At 40.3% G+C, this 27,108-nt stretch overlaps 2 protein-coding genes across 3 annotated transcripts in view; one reads left to right on the top strand and one right to left on the bottom strand.

Annotated features, from left to right (window-relative positions):
- LOC106534337 (eukaryotic translation initiation factor 2-alpha kinase 4) lies at positions 1-18,491 on the top strand (the record flags this gene model as incomplete). Its single annotated transcript, XM_014030946.1, is given in 17 exon segments — positions 1-21; positions 270-319; positions 3,422-3,590; positions 4,163-4,279; positions 7,483-7,548; positions 7,639-7,812; positions 7,893-8,027; positions 8,182-8,289; positions 8,651-8,779; positions 11,251-11,337; positions 11,518-11,630; positions 11,724-11,782; positions 12,011-12,114; positions 13,251-13,319; positions 14,060-14,104; positions 15,092-15,207; positions 17,969-18,491. Coding segments are annotated over 17 exon segments (1,620 nt in total), but the record flags the coding sequence as incomplete, so codon positions are not given.
- A 664-nt stretch (positions 18,492-19,155) lies between these two features.
- LOC106534335 (cysteine rich transmembrane BMP regulator 1 (chordin-like)) overlaps positions 19,156-27,108 on the bottom strand; it is a 38,557-nt gene continuing 30,604 nt past the window's right edge. Inside the window, exons 11-15 of one of the 2 annotated variants that reach the window (XM_014030944.1) lie at positions 25,739-25,942; positions 23,846-24,079; positions 23,118-23,240; positions 21,285-21,463; positions 19,156-20,945 (exon numbers count right to left, since the gene is read on the bottom strand). In XM_014030944.1, the coding sequence (XP_013886398.1) occupies positions 20,757-20,945; positions 21,285-21,463; positions 23,118-23,240; positions 23,846-24,079; positions 25,739-25,942 (929 nt within the window). In that variant the 3' untranslated portion in view covers positions 19,156-20,756. The remainder of the gene's footprint in view (positions 20,946-21,284; positions 21,464-23,117; positions 23,241-23,845; positions 24,080-25,738; positions 25,943-27,108) is intronic. The other variant, XM_014030945.1, reaches the window with a different exon arrangement.

Raw genomic sequence — 27,108 nt, 5'->3', positions numbered from 1 at the left:
ACTCTGCCCTATGACCTTCGTGTGAGTTCAACTCACACACACACACACACACACACACACACACACACACACACACACACACACACACACACACACAAATGGCATAAAATGCAAACATTCTCAGCTGGAGGTTGTAATCAGCAGCCACAGCGAGGTCCTGCTGCCTCAGGAAACCTGCTGACTAAATGGTTGTTTCCACAATGTGATTGATTACAGAGTTCACTGTCATTATTAGTGCATCGRATGTTTCATCTCTGTTTTCACTTCAGATGGCGTTCGCGAGATTTGTTGCCCGAAATAATGTCACGCAGCTGAAGAGGTAAAGTGGATTAATGACTTTAAACAGTGTTCTATCAGAAATCATTTTCCCCCTCTGTCATAACGTTACAAAGTAAAACTGGAATTCTGATAAGATTGGGATGCTGTTTAAAATGTGAATAAAAACAGAACCCAGTGATAGTCCATGTATTTAATGGTCATTTGATTTTCGTTTTAAAACAGATATTGAAAAACAAATAGTTCTATTTTTTATTTTGTATTCCGAAAACAGAAAAATGATCCTACTTTTTATTTTCTCAAACCGAAATTTAACACTGTTGTCATCAAACCATTTAAGGTGAAGCTAATTAAATAACTATTTACAGGTGACTGCCTATAAATAAATAAATGTTACATTTGCATTTCTCTAACTAACACCTCACAATACATATTTTATCATTACAGCTGGTTTAGCTAATAGCTTTCATAAAACTAGTTATCGAGCTCCGCCGCAATAAATAAACGCTAGGTGTATAGCTTTACGTTTATTTAAAGCTATCAGGTAATAGTTTGTATATCATTGGCTGTGTCTCAATTCATGAGCTGCATCCTCATCACATTTGTCGGCCACACTGCCCCGCACCGAGTGCGGCAGTGGAATACGGCCCACAAAATCTCGAAAATCAAGAATGCTTCAGAGTATCCTTCCTGGTCGAGGATATCCCAGGATTCAATACGCTAACAGCAAACTAAATAAAGAAACAAAGACATCTGAGTTTTTTTTTTTTTTTTTACCAAGTCAGCGTAGTTTGGAAATTTATCACGGACAGTTGACTGAACAGTTGGTTTTTAAATGTAAGTTTATCAACTTAGCTGATGAAATTCATGCTGCAATAAGATGTAAAATAAAATGCAGCTACAGGTACTGATGCTGGAGCTAAACTCAAATTTTAATGTTTTTTATTTATTTATTTACATGTAAAGGTTTAATTGTGAACTTATTCTTCCAGTGAAAGGAAGTGTGAGTACACATCCCAATGCATTTTAAGTCTGATATGAAACCGATCACTAAGTTAAGACGATAGTGCGTGGTCATGCAAACATACATCTAGTCAATGTCAAGCGAAGGCCAAACCGTCTCATTTCACAGCAGTTTCATGCAGCCTACCCTGGCTGGGAAGGATGTGGCCCATGTGGTCCAGGTGGGCTGCGTACTCATGAGGATGCAGCCCGTGAATTGAGACACAGCGACGGATAATTCAAACATGACGCTGTTTACTGGAGCTTCTGGTGCTTTTAACACATGAAGCCTTTCTCCAAGAGGACCATGGTGAGGAACTTCAGGTTCTACAGGACAGTGTTGAGTTGCCTTCACAACAGTGTTACACTTTCGGTTTGACAAAAACAAAAAGACTGACTATTTTTGGAGTATAAAATGAAAATAGAATAACTATGCATTTTTCATTGTAAGAGTGAGCTTAAGGTGAATTAAGCTTTTCCCATATCTCTCATACACAAGGTTATGAGGAAACTTTTACCAAGGTATTTCTCATTACTTGTTAATATCTTGACTGTGTGAAGTGAAAAGTGACACAATAAGTGAACGTTCAGACGAGTTCAAGTTGATTCATAAAAGACTATGCAATCATTTATTTGCACAAATTGAACAGATCATAAGTWMMMYTWRWTKKKGGTWWTYCYWWWAAMRRKSKYMARRKTWAAWKRRRWKAAAAYCYGCGTCCGAATTTCAATTCACATCAACTCAGATTACTTATATAGAACAGTAAAACGTCACTTCTGATGTTAACAACCAAACAATTTTACTGGCACTTTTAGCTTAAGTTTTGGCAAATTAAGAACAAGGAAAGGAGGAAAGTAAGATTAGTATGTTACTACGACTTTTACTTTTAAGTGTGGGTCAACCGGAACTGCACGTCTTTTCTAAGCTCAGGTTCCACATGACACGTCACTCCGAACACATCAGCTTTTACCTGATGATGGCTTCTTAAGGCACCTTCGGGGTAGGAGCTGGCTTGCCTCCGATCAGTCAGGGAACTGATGTCGGCTTGCTTACTGGTCATTGGCGAACAGGTGTTTTTCCAGGTAACTTTCGTCTATTTCAGTCCAAGCCAGAAAAATTCAAGCCGTATCCGGTTCCTCCTTCCAAAATAAAATCTCCCCTTGGGAGTTAAAAACACACTTAGAGGCTCAGCCTTGGGTTGAGACCACTGGCAGGCGTGCCGGGTCCCTGGCTGTGAAGTCTTCCCTAGTTAGCTCATGGGATCAGACTTTAAGCCAAACTGAGGTTTCTCCGGAGAGAATCACAGCTGTCTTCCTAGGTTGGAATCAGGAAGAAGAGTGTGTCGCTCAAAGCCATCTGGGTTAGTAAAAGAAACAGACGAACTTTGGTTCCGCCCTCAGGCTTAGAGATGAGTCAGAGAAAGAAAGATAAAGATTTGCCAGCCGGCGCCAGCCCAAGGTTAAAATTCTGTGGTTGTTCAACAATATGATATGATAACCTCTTTTCAGCTTTCTTCTGATAGACAAAGAGAAATCACTGCAAAACATTTATGATGATTAATTAACATTTCTGTTTTATAATCAGTTCTGAACCTTCTGTTAGTCCAGATAAATGAAAGATTTTCTCAGGAAAAATCCACAATTATATTACTGTGTTCACAGTAAAATAAAAACAGTGATTTACATAAAAACACAATGAAAACATTGTAATCAGATTCTCTGTGATTTTTTTTATACCATTATAAATCTTTAAGGCACGATAAAAGAAAAGAAGTGGTTCCATTTTTCCTGTGACAGGCATTATCATGATTTAACAAATGCATAAACATTCTTAGTTAAACAACAAATGAATCACGAACAGAAGAGATTGTTCTGTCCATTATCTGATTAAGAGAACTGAGGGGTTCTCTTCCACGGTTAGAATGACCTGTCATGGCCTAAATAGAGTTCAGTTTGTGACAGAGTTCCTGTCCTCTCATCAGGCCTGTCCGAGGCCTGCTTCGAGGCAGTAAATCTTGTTTCTTCACTCGAGGTGACCCCTATATCATTATGTAAAACGTTTGACCAAAAAGTACACAGACCAGTGATCTGCAAATTTCAGAAACTCATATTTTGTTGACAAGCATAATTTGTTTTTCTCAAGGTACTGCATTGAGCGTGTGTTCCGACCCAGAAAGCTGGATCGTGCACACCCGAGGGAACTCGTGGAGTGTGCCTATGACATCATCACACCCATCACCAACAGCTTGCTGCCTGATGCGGAGACTATTTACACCATCTCTGAAATAGTCCAGGAGTTCCCTGCGCTTCAGGTTGTATGCAGCTCGTATTGTGAAGTTTGCATTCTGCTGCCTTGTTCTCATTCAGACAGAACAATCCGTTCATGTGCAGAACCTTCATTTTTCCTACCAGTGTCATCAGCTCAGTTTAAACGTTTGTTTTTTCCTCCTTAACTTCCCCCTTACATTCCCAACATTCCAAAGTATGTGTAAGCCCTACTGAGTCGCATTGAATTTATTGTTTATGTAGTAAATCTGTATGTGTAGCTTTGTCCGCTTCCTTCCCTCCCTTCCAGTACMGTCTGTTTCCTGTCCACATTTATTCTAGCTCTGCGTCAGTCCCGTCACAGCTCTTTTTTCTCACTATATGAACTCAGTCAACCTCGAGTCTAGCCTCTTGTATTTCCCCCCATAGATCCTGTCTGTGATCCTCTCCACTGCCYCGCTCTTTGTGTGAAAGCTCTTAAGAATACGTGCGTCAGACAGAATGAGAGGGCAGCCGGACACAACAGTTATTATTCGCTGAGGTGCTCTGTGCACAGACGTGCTGTTGACATTGACTATAATTGCAGCTGAGAGGGTTAAAGGTGTGTTTATGACTGCAGGAGAGGAACTATAACATCTACCTGAACCACACCAGCTTGTTGAAGGCCATCCTGCTTCACAGCGGGGTCCCTGAGGACAAACTCAACCAGGCCTCCAACATACTCTGTGATGCCATGGTCAGTGGTTTCTCATATTACTAACAGTCCAGGACGCATTGGGTTGTTATACAACTCCAACTCCAATGAAGTTGGGATTTTGTGTAAAACATAAATACAAACAGGATACGATGGTTTGCAAATACTTTTCAACCTATATTCAATCGAATATACAACAAACAAGATATTTAATGTTTAAAATTTATAAATACTCATTTTAACAGGTTAATTGGAAAAAGGTGAGTGTCATGATTGAGTATAAAGGGAGCATCTCTGAAGGCTCAGTTGTTCACAAGCAAGGATCAGGTGAGGTTCACCACTTCGGTTGAAAAAGGATTTGCAAATCATTGTATTCTGTTTTTATTTATGTTTTGTCCAAACATCATTGGAATTGGGATTGTAGAAAAATATCTGCTTTTATTTTTGTTGTTGTTGGTCTTAACCTTTTTTTTACTTTAACAAACAACAAAATATAATCTATTGGTATAATGGAAGATATGAAACTGCCTCCAGTTTCGATTTCAAGATGGCAGCTACTTGCAGCTTTAGAAAGTTAACTACATAACTTTTACTATTAATTATCTTCCTTAAATTTTTCTGCATGTTTAATCACTCGCACAAGAAGTGTGTTTTCTGTGCAATACTTGTACTTATTAAAATCAATGTTTAATTGCATGATGTACGTAGTAGAGCTCTCTTTTTATCATTTGTTTATATTGTAGCAGTGTTGTAGCTAGGTTAGCGGCAGTTATACAATCACCTGTCGGCTAACTGGAATGCAGTTTCATATGGTTTGTTTGTCACTATCATTTACCAGTTCCCAGGAATACGATGTAAATGGAACGCAGCAAAAAAGTCACAACCCTGAATCAGTAGGTGGAGAAAAACTAACTACACCCTTTCTGCAGCTGAACAATTTCACTTTATTGTTCGAGGCATTCAGCATATAGTCTCATGGAGAAAAGACGTCATTAAAAAGACGTCTTGAAAACAATACAGTTTGGACAGAAGAGACCGAAGAGGAAAAGATTGGTCATAACCCCCATTTAGAGGGAAACAAACACCTCCAGCATGGAGGTAGAGAGCTGATGATTTGGGCTTGATTTATAGCCATATGGTTTCTGCACCTTGCTGTCATCATAAATCACAATCCCCTCTTTATATCAAAGTATTGTAGAGTCAAACGTGAGACCATCTGCCCAACAGCTGAAGCTCAGACCAAAGGGGGCCGCTGCAATGATCCGGAGTCAGGAGCTGTACTGGAGTAAAAAGCTTTAACGAAACCTTAAGAGGCTTGCGTCTTAGATTTTAGTTTCCTGGTAGAATGATTTAATGAAGAATGGAAAACCATCAAAAATGTTATACAAAAGTTGGTTATTTCAGCAGGGAGTTCTGGAAAAAAAAAAGCAGCAGATAAACAGCGATGGAACATTTACACTCACTGGCCACTTTATTAGGTACAACACGCTAGTAACGGGTTGGACCCCATTTTGCCTTCAGAACTGCCTCAATTCTTCATGGCATAGATTCAACAAGGTGCTGGAAGCATTCCTCAGAGATTTTGGTCCATATTGACATGATGGCATCACACAGTTTTAGGAGATTTGTCGGCTGCACATCCATGATGCGAATCTCCCGTTCCACCACATCCCAAAGATGCTCTATTGGATTGAGATCTGGTGACTGTGGAGGCCATTTGAGTACAGTGAACTCATTGTCATGTTCAAGAAACCAGTCTGAGATGATTCCAGCTTTATGACATGGTGCATTATCCTGCTGAAAGTAGCCATCAGATGTTGGGTACATTGTGGTCATAAAGGGATGGACATGGTCAGCAACAATACTCAGGTAGGCTGTGGCGTTGCAACGATGCTCAATTGGTACCAAGGGGCCCAAAGAGTGCCAAGAAAAGATTCCCCACACCATGACACCACCACCAGCAGCCTGAACCGTTGATACAAGGCAGGATGGATCCATGCTTTCATGTTGTTGACGCCAAATTCTGACCCTACCATCCGAATGTCGCAGCAGAAATCKAGACTCATCAGACCAGGCAACGTTTTTCCAATCTTCTCTTGTCCAATTTCGATGAGCTTGTGCAAATTGTAGCCTCAGTTTCCTGTTCTTAGCGGAAAGGAGTGGCACCCGGTGAGGTCTTCTGCTGCTGAAGCCCATCTGCCTCAAAGTTCGACGTACTGTGCGTTCAGAGATGCTCTTCTGCCTACCTTGGTTGTAACGGGTGGTTATTTGAGTCGCTGTTGCCTTTCTATCAGCTYGAACCAGTCTGCCCATTCTCCTCTGACCTCTGGCATCAACAAGGCATTTCCGCCCACAGGACTGCTGCTCACTGGATGTTTTTTCTTTTTCGGACCATTCTCTGTAAACCCTAGAGATGGTTGTGCGTGAAAATCCCAGTAGATCAGCAGTTTCTGAAATACTCAGACCAGCCCTTCTGGCACCAACAACCATGCCACGTTCAAAGGCACTCAAATCACCTTTCTTCCCCATACTGATGCTCGGTTTGAACTGCAGGAGATTGTCTTGACCATGTCTACATGCCTAAATGCACTGAGCTGCCGCCATRTGATTGGCTGATTAGAAATTAAGTGTTAACGAGCAGTTGGACAGGTGTACCTAATAAAGTGGCCAGTGAGTGTAGACCTCTTAGAAATTGGCAGTTTTCCTGTAACGTTGGCTTGTTTCTCCGCCATAACCACAGCTGCAGCGCATCGGCAATCTTGAGCTTGAACAGGGACTACACGAGTGTGATTGACACTGGTGAGATGATCCTCCCGACTCCAGTTGGTTACTTCTGACTGGGAGCAGCAGTAGGACCACTGGGAGGTGCTTTGTTTCACAGATTATTTGTCTCATTTTCTACTGTCAGGACATAGTGACAGTTTTAACAAATATTTAAAAAAAATGTAAAAAAAAATTAAAGTTACCTACCACAGCTTTAAAGGCAGTTTTTCAATATTAGAAATCCTGGGGTGTATTTAGTGTTTTTGCACACTACTGGTAATTTGATATATGCCATGAGTTGTTCTATATTGGTTGCAATTGTCGAAACTTTTAAGACCTGTGCAGGCCCAGACGTTGCTCAATACGTGGTTATATATAAAAACCTTTTAAGGTTTAATAACTATTTTATCATGATAACATAGTATGATGATACTATACAGCAGCAAATGTGTAAATATTTATTTTGGCTGCTTTTGCTACAGAATGAGAAGCTGACCAGACGTGAAGTGGAAGCCAAGTTTTTCAACTTTTCATTGTCATCCACCAGTGTAAGTGCGCACTAATTCGATTTTAATATTTCAAGCAGCAAGTGATCGTTCTCTCAAGCTCTGGCTTTTCTCCTCACGTGTTGATTTCAGCTTCAGACGCTGTACAGGTACATCGATAATGGGAAGGGGACTCTGCAGGAACTGGGCCCGCTGCTGACCTCCCTCACCAAACAGAAGACCGCCGTCACCCAGCTGGCCAAGCAGGGCGCCAAAGACCTGGAGGAGCTCACCGTGCTTCTGCGCAAACTCGGCGTTAAACTCAGGGTGATTTGGAAAAAAGAAATCGAGGAGACAAAATAAAATGCTGTATGTTTACTTACTGATGCAGATGTTTTTACTTTTAGGTTGTGGTCAACTTGGGTTTGGTGTATAAAGTTCAGCACCACTCTGGAGTCATCTTCCAGTTCGTGGCCTTCATCAGGAAACGAAAGCGAACTGTACCTGATATAGTGGCTGCTGGAGGACGCTATGATCACTTGGTGGGTTTTATAATCAACCATCCACATTTTGGAATTAAAAGACAATAAATAAATTGGCCTGATGTTAATAAATTATCCAGCCGCTGGTGAATAAATATTACAGTTATTCCAAACGTAGCAGTGTTGATGATGCAACCTACTGCGTCTTTATTAGATCTTGGAGTTTCGAGGACCAGCTCCCACTGGCCCCATCCCCAGCGCAGTGGGGGCCAGCATCGCTCTGGACAAAATCTGTGCTGCCATGGCTGGCATGGAGGAGCCGGTGAGACACACACACACACACACACATACACACACTAAAATCTGACATTCCTAATTATTGTAATGACGGAGCAGCAGGCAGAGTTTCATATTTAATGATGGCTTTTTACAGCCGTCGCCGCCACACAGCCACTTTTAGAAACACGTTAATAACTATGATCAGTGCAGCCCTCGACTCCCTGCAGTTATTTTTGGAGGCACATGCTTTTCTATTATTTTGGATTCAGGCAGAAAATAGTCTGACAACACTCATTCATTCTTCTAGTTTTAGTTGATTTTGAAACAGTAGTTCTTTTTTTATGTTCTAGTTAGGTGTGACCATATCTGTGTTTTTATTTATTTATTTGTTTTTGTTGTTTCAGCCAACAGTGAGCACCTGTGACGCGTTGGTGGTCCCAGTAGGACATTCATCAATGTCCAGAGCTATCAATGTTGTCCAGAAGCTGTGGAGCACCGGGGTCTCTGCAGACATTGCCTAYGATGTCTCACAGGTTAGAAAATCAATTAAATAACCTCAATTAAAAAACTATCAATTTGCTCAAAAAACATTTCGTTTGCATTTAAACCAACTTGTACGACGTCATCTTATTTTGCTACTTTGATATTATTGGCAGAAAAATGATGAACACTCRTTTCTTTGCACACCTCATAAATTAAACATTCTTTTACAGGCAGCCAATCCTCTGCAGAACATAATTCCACTGCTCTCCTCTTGCCCTCATCYTATCTCACCTACTTCTAAATGACGTCAATGGTGTCTTTGTGACAAACTGCTAGGAACAAAGAGCTATAAGATCCTTCTTAAAATTGTTCTTTTTTCTATTGTTTATATCTAAATAATAATAATAATAACTTGCATGTAAAATGAAGGAATGAGCACAACAGTCCTCAGAATAAAAAAGCCAGTTTAGTTCAGCAAAAGCAAAGTTTCTATTTGAATGTTTAAGCCTGGTTAACCCGATCCTTCTTCTATTTCTACGACCCTATGTGACTGTCTCTACGCAGTATACTGTAGACTAGAAAGAGGCAATGCTTCTTGCACAGAGGTGCTTGAGATTGTCTCGGAAAGTTACTGAACTTCTTGCCCTTTCTTTGTGCTGCAGTAACCTTATCTCCCCTACAGAGGTCAACACCTGACTTTAAAGTAGCTGATCATTTATCAGCAGCAGGTTTATTGTGAAAGATTCAGATGTGGGTATTACAGAGGTGGCTAAAGTGGGGCTCATGGGCCAAAAGTGGCCCGCGAAGCCATTTGATTTTGCCTGCCAACAGTTGCCCTTGTTACTTCGTTGTAATCTCCTGTTTATAAGACTGTATTTCCACTTAGAGTCTATTTGTCCATTGACCCAATGCCTACACAAGAGGCTGTTTTGCAGATAGTCTTCACTCATGGTGCTTACTTTATCTTTGAATTATATTAAGATTAAACATGGAATACAAATACAAGAGGCAGATTAATACACTTGTAGGTTATCTCACTTTATAAGACCCCAAATATTCTTATTTTATCAGTTTTGGAAATGAGCTTTTGCTGCCTGAGCGCACGTCAAACTTTCTCCATGTYCATGGGCTAAAAATTGGGCTGCTAGCTTAATCATTAAAATAAAAGGACTTTACTTAAAAAGTATTTGTATTTCATGTATTATAWTGCTGCAGGTTATTCRCTTCCCTTGGATAGATTTTCATTTTAGCCCCCCTGGKTTATTATCTTAGGACTGTGCTTTGTAGTTAAACTGTTTCCTCTTTGTCAGGCACACTTTTTCAAAAAGGTGTTGCACTGAGCTGAGAGCCGTCCTTTCAAAGTGAAGCTATTTGTCGTCTGCTCCAGCTCCTCTGATGCCATGCTTCCGTCACATTCTTCATGTTTATGTGACGAACCCACCTCGGCCCTGTTTGTTCAAGCCGTGCCAGCATTTTAGTGCCTCTCGTGTTTTTTCCTCCTCCGCTCGATATRACCTATTGTTGTCCAAACTTTCCACCTCTGCGGTGAATGTGTTGCTTTAATGGTCCTCATTGTCTTTTGTGCTGGCACAGGACACAAGCAGTTGGCCACCGTCATTTTCCCCCCCTCGGAGTCCTCAGAAGTAATTAGGAAAGTTAGGCTCTCACCGAAAACAATTACATTCCAAATCATGAGGTCATGTGCTTTTGTTGATTACACACGCCTTGACCTGACCTGCGGAAAGCTGGTGATAACACCTCGTTAACCCCCCCCACCCCCTCGCCAGGCGTTTGTTTATACTTTTCACATGGAAGCGTCTTACCAGACAGAATCTCTAATTCTTTCTCAGGTGACGGTTTCTTTTAGCTTTTCAGTAGCCAAATATGGCAAACCTTTCCACATGGTGTAAGCTAAAGCCCCGGGCAGCTCGTTTGCCTCCAGGCAGTAGCTTAACTTTGACTTAATTCAATCAGTCAGTGTAAGAAACACTGTAAGGAAAGAGGAAGTGTAAAATGTGACACACACTGCAGGGTTTGTGTTGCAAGTTCAACAGAGGAGCCAAGCTGAAGCTGATGAGAATGAATTGGGCCGACGTTCACATAAGCTCATTGCCGTTGTTGAATGTTTTGCCTAACTTTGGTTTTGGTCCGAAGCCCCAGCTCATGGCCCGCTCCTCTGGTTCCAGGCTTAAAATAGATACCCATTAAAATAGAAGGGATCTGAGCCATGTTTCCATAAATCTTCTTACAAAAACCGCATCAGTTAAAATTCAGATTTAAACTTTATCGCTTGAATGATGCAATCCTTTTTTTTTTTTTTTTTTTTGTGTTTCTTGGGTTGTTCATTGAAGGAAACATTTACTAAACTTATAAACTGTCTGCAGTTTAAAATAAGCCATGACCCAAGAGGTCACACTGGGCAGCATCCTCAAGGTCCTGTTATAAAATCATGYGGTTTCTCTTTTATTGTTYCAACTAAGATGTCCATTTCAATGAGTTTTTGTGAATTTTGTGTGTCCAGTCTCAGGAGACGTTGTTGGAGCACTGCAGGCTGGCAGGCATCATGTGTCTGGTCCTCGTCTCTGACAAAGAGGGCAACTATGTGAAGGTAAATACAACTTTACTCTGCAATTATTTTTAGTCCCAGCTTGATGCATTCAGCGATATCCGACATATTTTTTGCATGAATTCGGCCACAGACCGACTTTAGCTCAAATGGTAGAAAACATTCAACAAGCTCGTTGTTCTGCACACACTAGCACATGTTAAAGTGATTTGGTGTTCCCAGGTGAAATCCTTTGAAAAGGACAGACAGTCCGAGAAGCGAATTCCAGAATCGGACTTGGTGGACCACATTGTTCAGAAATGTCGGACCAAATTCTTTGACGAGAGAAACATCAGGTGGAGGAATCTGTAACATGTGCTGCTCAGAATTTATTGACAGATTTAAAAGTTTCTTCTTTGTTTCTTATAAATGTTTGTGTTTTCCTGCAGAGAAATCTCTGATAGCATGACCCTCCAGAACCCTAAAGGATCACAGCTCAACAGCACAGGTAGTGACACTCACCAGTACTGGACGCATTCGTCAAGAGTGCTGCTTTAGAAACGTGCAGACGGAATGATGTAGAGCAACAAAATAAGGACCGAGAACATTTTGTGTTTCACACTAGTTTGGGTACAAAAAATGAAAAGCATTTGAACAAAATATGTGTACAGTTGTTGGAACTACTTTTGATCTACTGCTGTACAATTTAGTAAATGTGGGAAAAACTTGTTTTCAGGCTGCTTGGAGCAGCATGGGAGCAGCGGAAACACAAATATGAACGTGTACGTCATCAGCCCGGAGAAAGTCTCTGCTAGCACCAGGAGACGATACGAAACTCAGGTTTGTGCTGCAAATGTTAAACTGTTGATACATTTTTACCTGTTTGTGTGTGCATGTGTCTCTTTTCTCYTGAACCAGTGGGCAGATTTTATTGAAACTCTGAGAAAGTAATCCTCGGATGTACCGATGGTCTGCTAAACTTCAGCTTTTGGTCTGCTGTAAAATTCGCCAGAGTCTGGTGCCGACTCGCTTCGTGAACACATCAAATCTTTTCACCGTCTGATAAATTTCCACTCAGTGGAGAACAGTCTGAGTGACTGAAAATGAAGCATCCTAAAAGTTTAAGCCCTCTTCCTAAAATATCACCATCTCCCCGATAGCAGCTATCAAACAAATGAAGCTTATACCGCAAACATAGACGTGTATGGCAAGCTGTTTTGACATTAAATCAGCCTCACCACATTTACATTCCAGATTTCTCTAATCAAATTTTGACTAGGCAAAATACCTATTTGTGTATCTCTTCTTACATTCWGACTGGTATTAATGAGGTYAGATTAACCATTAAGTTKTTTGGAGGCTCTTAATTCTGCATATCTGCATTAAATTACTATCTTAAACTTATTTCAGACATCAACAATTAAATTATGACTCGTAATAAAGTAAATTTGAGACATTCCATTTAAAGATTTTTTAAAAATCACATCAGGTTTTTAGGTACAGTAAATATTGCTGTTCTTGGCAGTTTTTCTGACATTTTTTATTGATTGTATCAATATCAAAATTATATTGTATCAATAGAAATTAGGAGTTACATTGTGATATAAATTTTAGCCATATCGTCCAGCCCTTCTGATCATGAGATGATCTGTGYTTAAAGCTCTGGCGTGGAAGGCGGCGGACGATATGCATTCTTTTCAAGCAAACTAGCAAATAAAAGTCACACCCATATTTTGTGCCAGCAACTTATTTTGTGCTTCCCTGCGTGTCTTGCTTTGAACATAAAATTGTTAGAAAGAAAAAGTGTCACAGCAACGATTTTAATTGGAAATGATGGCATGTGAAGTTTGTTTCGCAACTGTTTTATGTTCATGGGAACAACTATCCTTTACTTCCCTCTCTTTTGATGCTTCGTTTGTTTTTCTCTCTCACACTCTCCCCCCTTTTTATTTATTTATTTATTTTTCTCTTTTCAGATTCAAAGCAGATTACAGAACCTTGGTAGCAATTTGCAGAACAAGAGCAATGACATTGAGGTTCTTGCTGTAAGTCCACTGTTTATTTATCCCCCGTTATCACTCCCAGGCCTGAGTCTGTTTTTTTTTTCCCCCCTTGCTCTCCCACCTTATCTGCTGAATTCATGTGTGAAATCACAGAAAGAGGAAAAAGCTTTGGATAGCTAAAACAACAAACATCACGAGGAGTTGCCCCTTTTATRAAGTGTTGGCCTTCTCCCCCGACCCCCGGCTGGTGGGGAGATGGCTAGCCTGTGAATATTTTCCAGTTGCTGCAGAACAATGAGCACTAAACAGAAGGCAGCGCCCGTGTCACTTTGGGGGGTGGTGGTGGTGGGGTGGGGGGATTGTAAATGGCTGCCATATTGTGTTTATTTGTGGTTGAGTTGCAGATTCATGGACAGATTCTCTTGAAGTAAATCTTCCTGCTTGTCTTAATTATAATGTTGCTTCATATTTCAAATGTTATGTCAGAGTTGTTTGGATCTTGGCTTTATGTGCGACGGAACAGTAAACACAACCCAACTGACAAAATCACCTTGCTGCAGTTACACAGGCTCATAAATCTGCTGGTGCATGTCAGTACTCTGAACATATCCTATGTAGACAGACGAATGAGTGTAAGAGGGTGTTTTTTTTTGTTTGTTTTTTCCATTTTTGCAGAATACGATGCTTCCTATAAAAATAACCAAGTGTTTGTGTTCTGTGTTGTGTATTTGGATTGTGAGATAAGGCTTTCTAGTCCAACCCCCCTATTCTTTWTTCCACAGGTGGACCTGCCAAAGGAAACTCTGATCAACTTCCTGTCTCTGGAGGTTAGTCCCCGCTCCRTTACTAGCTTCATCAAAAGCACAACACAGTTAATAAAAGGCTGGGCGGGAGGTGCGGCGATGGAAAGAACAGCCAGCAAAGGTCAAGATCCTAGACAGGAAGAGGGAATCCCGTCTCCTTCCTTACAGCTCTGTTCTGTGGGGAGTGAAGTGAGGGAACTCCCCTGCACTTACCCACAGCCTGACACAGTCATGGAAGTGTTGAGCTCCTCTCCCCCCCTCACCTCGTTCCACAAGGCTCACGTGTGTGACAGACGTGCACTGTTTAACAAAACACACTTTTAGAAGGTGTTTATATCCACATTCCAAASTCGTTACCAAGATTTTTGCTCATAAAGTTCCAGAATCCGTTCCATGACGACTAATTATATAAAGTGAAGATATTTTTTTAAAGGGGAGAGCAGAGAAATATTCTCAACTCTGCGGTTATATAAGCAAAGTCCTYCTCTCCATACTAAATGGGCCAACATACACAGGCTGGCCTCAGCAGCACTTTTGTAAAAAAAACAGTTTATCATCAGGAAGTACTTTTTAACGTTACTTATTACAAATCACACAAACACAGTGAAATGTTTAAAAAATGTTTAATTGTTCTCTAATGCTTTATAATTTTTTGAGGTTTATCATCAAATATGATGTTCTGAGTGTGGAGAGTCTACACTTTTTTGATATATGAGACTTMATTTGTTCCAAGTCTTTTTGTATGAACACTGATTCCTGATTTTTATTTTTTCATCCATTTCTTTTTCCCYAACTACTTCTGCCTACTTCGTGCAATATTAATTCAGACCAAAATATTTCAGTTTCACTTTATAAAGACCCCAGTTGAATGATTTAATGTAAAAAATAAGAATTTAAAAGTATGCCATGTCTCCTTTAATGTTTGTCAAATGTTTAATGTATTCAATATATGTATTAATGTAGCAATATTTTTATGCCTGCACTTTATGTTTTGTGTTTTTTATTCCCCAGTTTGAAAGTGAAGAACAGTTCAACAGTAGCGTCAAGACTCTGCTGTCTCGTCTCCCAAAGCAGCGTTACCTGAAGTCCATCTGCGATGAGATCTACAACTTTAAAATTACAAAAAGGTAYGCCGTCACATGTGACAGGAAGCCTATCTTAAAGTTTGGGTTTGGGTAAAACAAAAAGTGCATTTATTCTGTTTCCTGTCAAACAAAAGATGAAGATAGTCTGTTTAATTCACAGAGATTTAAAAGTGAAAGTTGCATTGAAAGAACCAAACAGCTCACCGCTGCCATGGGAACTCAGCCTGGCTTTAAACACAAACAGGAAAAAGCTTGTTGAAAAGAGCATGACTAACCTTTTTTTATGCTTTTCCTTTTTTCATATTTAGCTAGTTTTTAATTTTATTTTTTCTTTAAATGAAAACCAAAGACAATACCTTTTAAAAGCCACTTCCTTGTGCAGGCAGCTGCCACTCCCAACCTGCAGCTAAGCCCACACAGTCCAGGTGTAACAGTGACAGTCAGACCTTCAAAGTGAGCTGTTAGACAGATAACCACTGCCTTGTAAAACATTAAATCCTCTGTTGATCCTATTTCCTGAGGTGAAATCTGGAAAAGTTTTTTTTTTTTTTGCCTTGTTTGGTCTTGTGGTGTCTGGCTCATAACACCTCAGCTGACTGACGTAGACCAGCTCCCCCCTGACAGTGAGCTGCGAGTACTCAGAGCTGATTCTCCTCTTTCATAAATGAGACGGTAACAAGTGGGGAGGGGGTGTGGGGGGGAATCAAAGTGTCTCCAAGAGCATTTGTTTTTAATTTTCTGCCTCTGCTTTGTGTTTGACTTGACATTTTTGGRTAGGGAGGGGGTAAAAGACTCAACTGATAAATGAGCAACACAGAGGCAACAATGGGTACATTCAGCTTGTGTTTGTGTCCTTTTGTGTAGCTGTTTTCTTTAAATGTGAGGCACAGGCAACCGACGCCAGATGAGTGGGGTAAAGGGCTTTCACAGAAGCCACGTTGCTGTTGCAGGATCCTAAACAAAACTTATTCCCAGGGCTTTGCAGTCGGTGACCTTTCCTTTGAGTCAAAACGATTGCAGGGGAGACCTGCRTGTAAACATCTATCTTCACTACTGTTTCAACTTGTCCTCAGCCGTGCCTTGCACTGAATCAYGTGTCGTCTTGCTGACACTCGCTAATCAGCACTAAACCCAGAAGGCCGTTAGAGTTAATGAGGAATATTATTGCAAGTTTTTGGAGAAAAATGGTAAATGGTTTGAAATTTATCAAGACTCTACAGAGTACAAAGCACTTTACACTTCAACCATTCATACACTCATAGCCACAGCTGCCGTGGGGCACACTGATGGAGGCAGGACTGCCATGCACCGATGCCACCAGACCCTCTGACCACCAGCAGCAGATAAGGAGGATGAAATGTCTTGCCCATGGACAAAACGACTTAGTCGACTGGAACAGGGGATTGAACCGGCAACCCACCGGTTACAGGACTATGTAATTCAACTCTGTGTTTCATTCAGCTTTATCAGATGTGTAATATGCCCATGCCATAGGCCAGGGCTTTTCAACATATATATATATATCTCAGATGTTCCCATTATATGGATCAGTGGTTCCCAAAGTTGGGGTTCATTTCAAGTAGGGGTCTTTGCGGACGAGTGGGCGTGTCACAAGAAAAGGCGATTCTAAAGCGACACACCTGATTTGATGGACTTTGTTAAAGGGACACACCTGACTGGACAAGCAAAAAAGGGGCGATACCGTACGGCACCACCTCATTGGACAAGAACAAAAGGGGCTTTACTGTACGGCACCACTTTTTCTGGAGACCCCTACTTGGGTCACATTTCTCCTGGTTAACCTTAGTGTTGGGGTCAGGGTCAGGCTGTAAAGACATCAAGCAGGRTCTWAGGATACCGTCATGTAGGCCTYGTAGCCCACAGTGTTTATGCTTTTGACACGCCCACTTTTATTCCACAGATAACCCCTTCTCGTTCATTTTGGGGTCCTGAACAGATATTTTGCGTTAATTCCATTTTAAAAGGACTAATGACATTTTTTTTGCCTTAGTTGTTACAAAAGCGTAAGGATAGTGTATTTAAAATAGCATAATAAATATTGTTACTACAGCCTTGTTTATTTGACCTGATACCAATGTTTATCAACTAAAATTAGTTGTCTCTGCTGTTATTTTATGAGTCAAAAGCTGAAAAGTTTTGGAACTGCTGATTTATGACGGGGCTGTACTCCKTGTGCCTGCCGATGAGTTAATTTAAAGTAAACTAGATTTGAAATGGTAAAGTAAATGTACGTAATGACAATAATTTCCAGGATAACTGCCGCTTTAGCTGTTGGTTTTCAGAAGCTGTGKACCCCCGAGTAGTTTAGCTGAATAGCCCTGCCATAGGCGCTAAAGCACCTCCATATCATCAGTGAGGCAGGCTTTTGAAGTGTACACTGATAACTGACGATCTTTTTTTGATGTTTACTATGTTCCATTGTGAATAAAATATATGTTTATGAGATTTAAAAACCCTTTCATTAACTATTTATTTACATTTTACGCACAACTTTCACAACTATTTTTAGTATTGAGGTTGTAATTGGTTATTAATAACACTTTTTCTTTATAAAAACACTTCAGTTGAATAGTTTTGAAACCACATTTATGTTTTCCTTCAGTTACAAAACCTCCCCTTGAGATGACTCCTGGCAGAGTTGTCTCCTTTTCTAATAAAGTTCCCAGAAACCCTCCTGGATGAATTTCACTGTCCTGGTTTTAAGATGTTCTCTTTGGAAGGCTAGCATCATTTTTTCCCCCTTGTTTTTTTTTTATAACAAACACATGTTGTCCCTTTTCAGGGTGGCTGTGGTGGTCCTATACAGCTACAAAGATGACTACTACAAGATCCTTTTGTGAGAAGCGAAGGGGGCTCCTCTGGCCAGGAAAGGATTTGATTTTGCCAGAGGTCCAGGCGACTCTCATGGACTGTTTTTATCTGTGAACCTCCAGAATCTGCGTGGAGATCGGACCGATTTATACCTCGTTTCATTTGGAAAATGTGACCCCCAAAGACACAAGTGACTTTGTTTTAATGATCATTCAGCTATTAGAGCCAAACTCTGCCGATTTCCTAAAAACCTTTTGATGTTTTCTGCTTCAGACAAAAGGTTTACTGGACTATACTGCCTTAATAGAACCGTAGAATTGAAAAAACGAAAAGGGCTATCTGAGGATTATGAGTAGAAGACAGAAGGAATAAATCAGTTTTTCCCAACATGTTATAACTTGCTTTGTGTGTTTGTGTAAAGAGACTGGAGYGTAAATATGTCAAATCATTCTCAATATGTTCACAATAAACTGTTTATATCAAGCTTTACTACACCAGCTGTTGTGGTATTTGACTTTTAAGATTTTCCACATTTTGCCCAACAATTAGTGGTGAGATGTGATGTTAGTATCATGGTCTGGCCCTATTAATCTTAGTGAGATTATTTTTTTTTAAGTTATTCAATTCTTATACCAATACCAAATCCAAATAATAAAGTATAAAACAGGGTTCATTCCTTTTAATTCAAGAATAATCAGACACATTTTGACAGTTTGCTCTGCTGGATTTGATGTATTTAGCATTAAAAACTGACCTCAGTGGATCTGTAGAAGCTTGCAAATGTGCTTTTTCAGTACAAGTCCAATCAGCAGGATATGATTATCAAGGTTTCCAGATCTAGTTTATTGCATCTTTTGTCTTTTTCAAGTTTTTTATCAACCCAGTAAATGGATTTAGAGGTCTTCCTATTTGTTTGCACTCAACCCTCCACTCCCCTCTAAACCCATCAGCGTCTGCTACTGAGATAAGAAAGCAACTGGAAAACCAGAGAAAGCGATCCGATAAAAAGGAGCTAAAAGAAGACAAARTCCCATTGGGAGCACACGAGTCCGGATCCAGATGTGCTCGGGCATGTTGGCGAAGCAAAACCACAAACTGATACCATCGCCAATGACATCACCGCTCCTCGAGGAAACAACATTGATCCGCACAAGCCACTTTGGTTCACACATTTATTTATTTTTTTAAATAAGTAAAAATGTTACAGCATAACAATAATCTAGGAACATATTTACAAGATTTGCAACAACAAAATAAATAAGGCCTAGAATAGAGCCGATAGAAATGGTAAAGAGTCTACAATGTACATCAGCTTTGGCTACTTAAAAGTTCACTTTCCAAAGAAAAAAAAAACAGAAGAATCTCAAACTATAGTATTAATAAATAAAGCTATGTGAAAAAATAAATAAGCTACTCTTGTTTTCTACTTATCGGAAGTTTTTACACATAGAAAAACAAACAAAAAGAAAAAAATGGCGCAAGCTTTTACAGTCGCCTCTTCACTTTAAAGCACATGACTCAGATACGCATGTACTGCAAACACTTCAGCATGAATTGGTTTCGAACCAATTTTGGCATCAAGGTTGCCTCTGAATCGGGATATTGGCAATGGACACAAAGGTTTGATAAAAAAAAAAAAAAACAAGCCCCGGAGTTGGTTTCGCAACGCTTCCCAGAATCTGTCCTTCCCTGTACTGGCCAGAGCGAGACGGGGCTTCTGGTTTCAACAGCATCTCTGTGTACTTAATATACCTGTTTAATCCCTGATTAGGGCCTTAATCCGTTCAGGAATCCCGCAGAGACCTTTTTTTTCATTCACTGGCTTTTCAGAAAAGTTCTGCGTCTAACACAACGGGCTAAGAGTTATCGAAATATATATAAACGCATTACGGCTGTAGAATTCGAGCTTTACGAATAAATACGTGTGTAAGCAGCTAAGGAACACAGCTGGGAATGAAGTGAGACATCAAAGACATTCTTCACAGATCCAGGTGAAAAACATGGCAACTTTTTTGCCTCTATTGCTGTTCATGAAACGATCTGACTCGAATAAAACATTTGTTTCGTTTTAAAAGGCAAAACAWAGGACTTTGGGTTTTGTTTGAAAACAGACAAAGCTTTTTGTGAGGCATGTCCTTCGCATAAGAGGGAAAAGGGAATGTCTAGACAGGCAGTTAAAAACACTCATAATGAAACCAGAGGTGGAAAAGAAAACACAACATCTAATACAAATACTGTAAAAAAGATTTATGTACAAGAACTAAGGTAGAGACCACACATTCTAAAGCAGGAGTTTTATTCTGGGGGTCTGCAGTGCAATTCAWCTATTCTTTGGTCACATTCGTGATGCACCGTTGCATTTCCTGGGGGTTAGCGTCCCCGATATCCCATTTAAACCACATTCCAAAAAACAAACCCCTGTCCTAAAGCTTTTTATTCAACCTCCATTAGTTCCAGTTTTAACGGAGGCAATAAGAAGCAGTGATATTACAGTGTTTACAGTCAAAGATGACTCTGGTTGCTCCTTTTTTTTTTTTAAAAGCACAGTCCAAGCTCTGTGTCCTGAACATGTCCACTTCTCAGCGTGTCACTCTACCTGAACGTCCAAACAGAAAAACGACGGACACGTGATGAAGGAAACAGTGTTTTGCTGAGCATCCTGGAGCTGACTATAACACAAAGGGAAGGTTGGGACAAACCAACCAGCAGCTCTGATCCGGAGAGTTTTTATTTTATTTTATTTTTACTGCTGTATTTTTTTAACGGGGCGTCCAGTCGTTGTTCAGGCTCAGCTTGGCCCTGGGGATGGTCATCTTGTCAGGGGAGCTGATGTCTGGAGCGAAGTGGATGATGCCGCAGTCGTTCTTCACGTTCTGAAACTTGTTCTCCTTCGAGGGCTCCATGTAGATGACGGAGTTCTTGTTTATGTGCTTTTTCAGGATCACCGCCTGGGGAAGGGGCGAAAAAAAAAAAGGACAAGTTGACACTGTGGTTTGGGTCGCAGCTGACAGATTTATGCTACCCTACTCATTGGTTCTAAAATAGGAGATGAGTTCATTTTTTAACACTGCGGATTCGTTTAAAGGTTAGGATTTTATTAGTGGCATGACCTTTTTTTTTTCTGTTTGAAAGCACAGGGCAAAGGGAAGCCACATTTATCCCAGAGTCCTGACAGCTGGGGTGAAAMAGCTGGAAGGTCAAGGAAAAAACCTGGGCCTATAATTAAACCCAGCTCTAGGCTGGTACTTTACGATTCTATTCTTTTTCATTTTCAGATGACCTCTCACCTTCTTGGGTGCGCTGTAGCAGGACATCTGCACCCACTTCTTCTTCTTGTTGATGAGCAAYGCCACGATGAGGAAGATGATGATGGCCAGGAGGAGGCCAGCCAGGATCCAGGCAGCYGATTGGTAAACAAGGGCCATCTCTGTTTGACTGGGGTAGTTCTCACCCAAACCTGGCTCATCTTTGAGACAGAAAAAAATATATATAATAACAACACTAATTTAGTTTAATGGAGTGCTTCCCAAACAGTGGGACACAGTGAGGTGTCAAGGGGAACCATTAAGTTAATAAAAATAAAACATTTTCTTTTTTACAATTCATTGGCCTTGAAAAAAGGAGCACCAAAGAAATTAAGATACCTCACATATCTTTAAATAAACCAATGTTTTTTTATTTAAAATAAAATAGATTTTAAGTTATTTAAAACTATAAATTAATGATTTAACACAGCAAAATAAATGTAAAAGATAATACTTGTCTTTTTTTCAGGGCTGTGAAATTAATCRAGTTAACTCTGATTAATTTTAGTGCTACATGGGCATAGATTAAAATTTTTAATCTCGATTGATCGTGATTAAAATTTACACTCACTTTACTTTGACTGAATWTGTAGGTTTGTATATTGCAATGCACTCAGTGCATGCCAGGCCATGTTTGTAAATGAGAAGTGGTTCTCAAACAGTTTACCTGGATAAATAAAGGTTAAATAAAATAAAATAAAATAAAAAACTCCATGTGTAGCACGTTATGTACAGTTTTCTTTTTCTTTTTGTCTTCTTATGGCTTTTTTTWTTATTATTATTTATGTTTTGCTGACAACTGTGACCTTAGTATCTATCTTTCACTCCTCATGTTCATTTGGAATGAAAATCCTTGAATTCTTGATTTAACCTCATTATTCTGCACAACATTTAACTGACTCAAATATGTTTGGAGCATTTTTWGGTCCTGCTTTATATTCAAAAAATAATGTCTAAGCATCCGTTTTATTTTCTGAATAAAAACATTAAAACTAATTAATAACTCAAGTAATTTATTTTATAAATATGCAATAGAAATGTATATTCAATTTAAGATTCATCATGATTAATTCACAGCTACTTTGGGATTAGTCAGATTAAAAATATTAATCATTTGACAGCCCTACTTTTTTTACATAATGCAGAGTTTTCCCTACCATTTTCAGGTGATTATATGCAGAATGCTGGTGCCAGAACATCATACAGTGGTTTATACGGATAAATATTTAAATATTATCAGGCTCTCAATAGCGTTTCAGTTTTGGAATGGGGTGCATGACAGAAAATAATTGTGACCCACTGGTCTAAAGGATTAACAAATCGCCTGCACCTTACTAAAAYCATCTTACGTTGATTTGGTCTAGCCTTGTTACAGACTTTTTGCACAATCTTAATCTCACACAACAATGCAAACTTTTGTGAGATTGATAATGTTCTTCCATCTTGAACTGGCCTGACAATCAGTTGTAGATATGCACTCCATTGTGTTTATAAATTCGTTAAAATGATCACTTTTTTGTCTTCYACAGTAGAAGTAAATATCCATTCTAGAAAAACGACTATGCTTGCATCATTTTACAAAATCTAAATTGAAAACAGCTTCCTTGAACGATCAGCCTTTTGGCAGGTCCAGTTGTTCAGAATAAAAACCATCATTCTAGCTTCTTCAATCCCAGTTCTCAAATTATACATTTCACATTATTAAATCTTTTCCGTCATCTGTATAAACACTCACAGGGATTGGCAGGAAGAGTTAGATAAATATCCTAAATAACAAACAAAATGTGGTCAGATGAAGCTTTGTTTAGCAGATACCTGTGTCAGCAATAACAAGTGGGACAGTGACTGTGGTGATCCGCGGTGCGTCCCCCCCTGCAGTGGTGGCCTCTGTCTTCGGAGAGCTGGTGGACACTATCACTGGCAACGACGTCGTCACATCTGTTCACATAGAAGTAAGATGCCAGTAGTGTTATGTAGCTCTTCCAAGGAATAAACAAGTCCAGTTTGTGTTTACACTCCCTGTTGTCTCAGCTGATAAGCTGTGTTTATAGAATCTGACTTCCACTAAACCGCTTTGTAAAGGCATTACGTAAAAGAGAAAAATGTTCTGTTTTCCACCAGGCAAATAACAAAAACAAAACCCCCTCAAAAAAAAAAAAAGTCAGGTAAAACAGCCACATGTCAGAGGGAACAATAGAGAGCTATGCTGGGGTTTTCTTCTATAGGAAAAGCTGACGGGGAGCTTTGCCTTCCTGTGCTGCTGCAAGCCTAACCGTTGCAGGCGAACCCAGCCGGCGACAGGAAACACGTGTGAATGTGCGGATGCTCGAGGAATGTTCGCCACTCCAACAGGACTGTGTGAATGTGTCACATGGAGTGTTTTGGGAGCGATTGTGTTTGGTAGTGCCCGATTGTCCGGGTTGAACAAACGCTGTGGCATACCGTCGGTTGTTCTCTCATTTACACATGAAGCATTCTGACTCCTAACTTTYGGACCAGTGTAGTGTACATTTTGAAGCAGCTTCCTGTTTTTAGGGACCCACCTATGAACTCACCGAGACAGTGTGGGCAACACTGGCCCTTGCGTAGCACCGGCACTCTGCAGTTGGCAGCCGGGCAGCGCTGAGAGAAACACTGAATGGTTCCGTTGTTGCAGGTGCAGCTGGTGCAGGCGTTGGTCTTCCAGGAGTCCCCTGCTAGCAGCACGTCCCCCTCGCTGGTCATGCAGTACTGCTGCTGGCTGCTGTTTACTGGCAGCAAAGGACTCAGCGTCTCCTCTGCAGGTGAAGAGCACAGGGGTGCAAAGGGTTATGATGGAAATGCATCTGCGCGCCTGACTGCTTGCAAAATACTTCATCAACAGCTGAATGAATTTTAATTAAACTTGTAGAAAATAATCATTGGATGTATTGTATTGGYGTCAACCCAATTCAAAAAGGCTGCCACAGCCTACTCACCATTAAAAGCACAAAAGTGGTTATAATTCAGCTAATTTTACAAATATTGACCTAAAATTTGGAGTAGATATAGCTGTGGCTGTGCCACAATGCCAGTTTTACACATATACTTTATGTGCTAATCCTTGGACAAAAGCTTTGCTTAAAACTTCAGTATAAAATATTAGTCAACTCTGCTCATCTGTTAGCAAAATATGTCATGAACCACTGAATGAATTTTAATAAAACCTGTAGAATGTAATCAATGAATGTATCTTTATAACCAGTTATCTTTTGGAATCAATCCAATTCAAGATGGCTGCCACAGCCAACTCACCCTTTAAAGCACAAAAATGGCTAGAATTCAGCCAATTTTGCAAGTWTTGACCTAAAATTTGGAGAGGAAAATGGATATTTAGGACAGATTTTAATGAAACCATTAGAAAGGAATCATTGGATGTTAATTAATTTTGGAGTTGATCAGCTAACAAAAAAAAAAACCCATCTCTAACTCAGTCAGTTTTACAAATTCTGAGCTAAAATGAGACACAGTATTAGCTGAGGGTCATCCCCAACACATAATCTGATCAGGACGTCGCTCCTTTAATTGGTTCACCTGGATAAATATGTCAACTTTACAAGGTTACTGAGCCGTAAGAGCTGTTTTCATGATTAGATACCTCGCTACATGTTAAACACAAAAACAAGTGATGCTAAACGATGGATGTCAGCTCGGCCTCGGACTTTATCTCTGGTAATTCCATCCCGCCCGGCCCCTGCAGGTCTGAGCTCTGTGGCCTTTTCATGACCTGTGACACACTAGGTTCTCTACTGTACACATTCATCACAGGGCTGTCACTGAGATGTGTATTATTCCCACATTCCTGGTGACCGGGCCCATACATATATCAAAGCCCGGCCTCTGACAGTCTGCTTTTGTGAGGGGAGATGCAGCGATAAGGCGGGCTGACATTCCCAAGGAGCAGCTCTCACAGGCGCAGTCGTGCATTGCTGATTTGTGGGCCTCATGCCTAGGAAATTATGTTTATAAGTTTATAAACATGTAAGAGATACGTAAGTGTTTGGGTTTGGTTGTAAATAACTTGCGCATGCGGTTTGCCTGCACAGTACGTTCGTGTCAACACTTTTGTGTTCCCACAACCGGAGGAGATTTCTAAAGATTACATTCTTGCCCTTCCAGCAATCACAGCCTAAGACAAGCCTCTGTTGTGGGTTGTTGGGTGAAAACAGGCCACATGTGCTGCCTTCCTGAAGGATCTCTATGTAAACCCAACCGGTCCTGGCTGGTTTCTTTATGAGCCTGTGTGCCTGACATAAAACTGCCCACCAGCGCAACAGGCAAGACCCTCCGAAACCACTTGCAGATTCACATCAACAGCTGCTTCCCCTCCAAGTTTTATTTTCGACTTGCGCTAAATTCGTTCGCCCTCGTTTTCCTTCCTGAAACCACCCCCTTCTTTTCCTCATTTTTTTTATTACCTGGGCACACATGGCAGCAGGTGTCCTTGTTCCTGATGGGGGTCTGACAGAGAGCCGGTGGACATGCTTCGGTGTCGCACAGGACGCGGCCCTTCCTGCAGGTGCAGCGTGTGCACTCGTCCAGGTTCCAGGTCTCCCCCTCCACGTAAAACTCCCCGCCAGGTGCTCTGCAGACCACCTCTGGCTGGCCGCTGCCGGACTCATCTATTGGAGAAAAGGTTTTTAAGGTTTTGAGGTTTGACTAAAAATGTTCTAACGCTGTCATTTCTCAACAGAAGATTTCATTAGTAGAAAAAAGGTATTGACATTAACAATAACTGCTATATAGTGAAGTGAAATAAGCCTCTTTAAAAAATAAATAGTGACAAACAGTTTGCTTTGACCATCGTTTAAAAGGAAGCCTCAGGCCGTGAGTGAAAACATCTTTACTGTCCAGCAGAGTAGCAAACATCTGCARTGAGTTACGTTGGCGTCCCCTGACTCAGTGCTTTGCTCCTGAAACTTAGAAAACAATCTTTCCCTCCTATTTGAACAGCCAACTGAGTCACTCCTCTCTTAATATCACTTGTGAAACGAAGAGTTGGGAATAGACGTAGATCTGGATGTCTTTCAGTTCCAGAGAAGCACGTGGAGATTTGCGACTTTGCATGTTTGCAGAGACAGGAAGTAAAAACTAAATGATGAGCTGGGGAAGCTGTTTGGAGATTTTGCTGCCATGAGTGCACATGAATGTGATTGTCTTTATAAAATCTCCACATTGTTTGCAATCATTCATTTGTTAAAACAGCAAATTATTACATATTTGTCTATACAAGAGATGGGCAACTTAAATGATGGAAGGGGGCCTAGGTTTTTTGTTGATGCTAACAGAGGGCCACATAGAGCTGTACACTAGGGGTGCAAAGATACAGGAAATTCACGGTTCGGTTCGGTTCGATACTTTAGTCTCACGGTTCGATATTTTTTCGATACAAAAAAAAGAAATCTCCATGCCCCTTTTAACTTGTAATTTATTTATATTAATTATGAACATTTGTTTAACCTCAAAAGTACAGTTTTTTTAATTAAATGTTGCTGAAACAGCAAGTTTCTCAGTGGACCTGCGCTCAAAAATGCAGCCTAGGTGGAGTAGTCAAACACAGATCCACTGATCCTTTAACACAGAGCATCTTCAGAAGACATGTTAATAAAGTAAATCTTTAAAATCTGTATTGTTCAATACAGCACTGTTCGATACGGTTCGATACAGCTCGGTACGGGTACATGTATTGTTGCACCTCTACTGCACACTTATCCAAACATAATAAAATTGCTATTTTAAAAATGTGTATATGTTTATTAAACCAACAGTGCAGTAACTTAAAAATATT

The sequence above is a fragment of the Austrofundulus limnaeus genome, unplaced genomic scaffold, assembly GCF_001266775.1.
Source record: "Austrofundulus limnaeus strain Quisiro unplaced genomic scaffold, Austrofundulus_limnaeus-1.0 Scaffold1147, whole genome shotgun sequence".
In the NCBI taxonomy this organism is placed as follows: Eukaryota; Metazoa; Chordata; class Actinopteri; order Cyprinodontiformes; family Rivulidae; genus Austrofundulus; species Austrofundulus limnaeus.
This window is presented reverse-complemented; position numbering and strand designations above follow the sequence as displayed.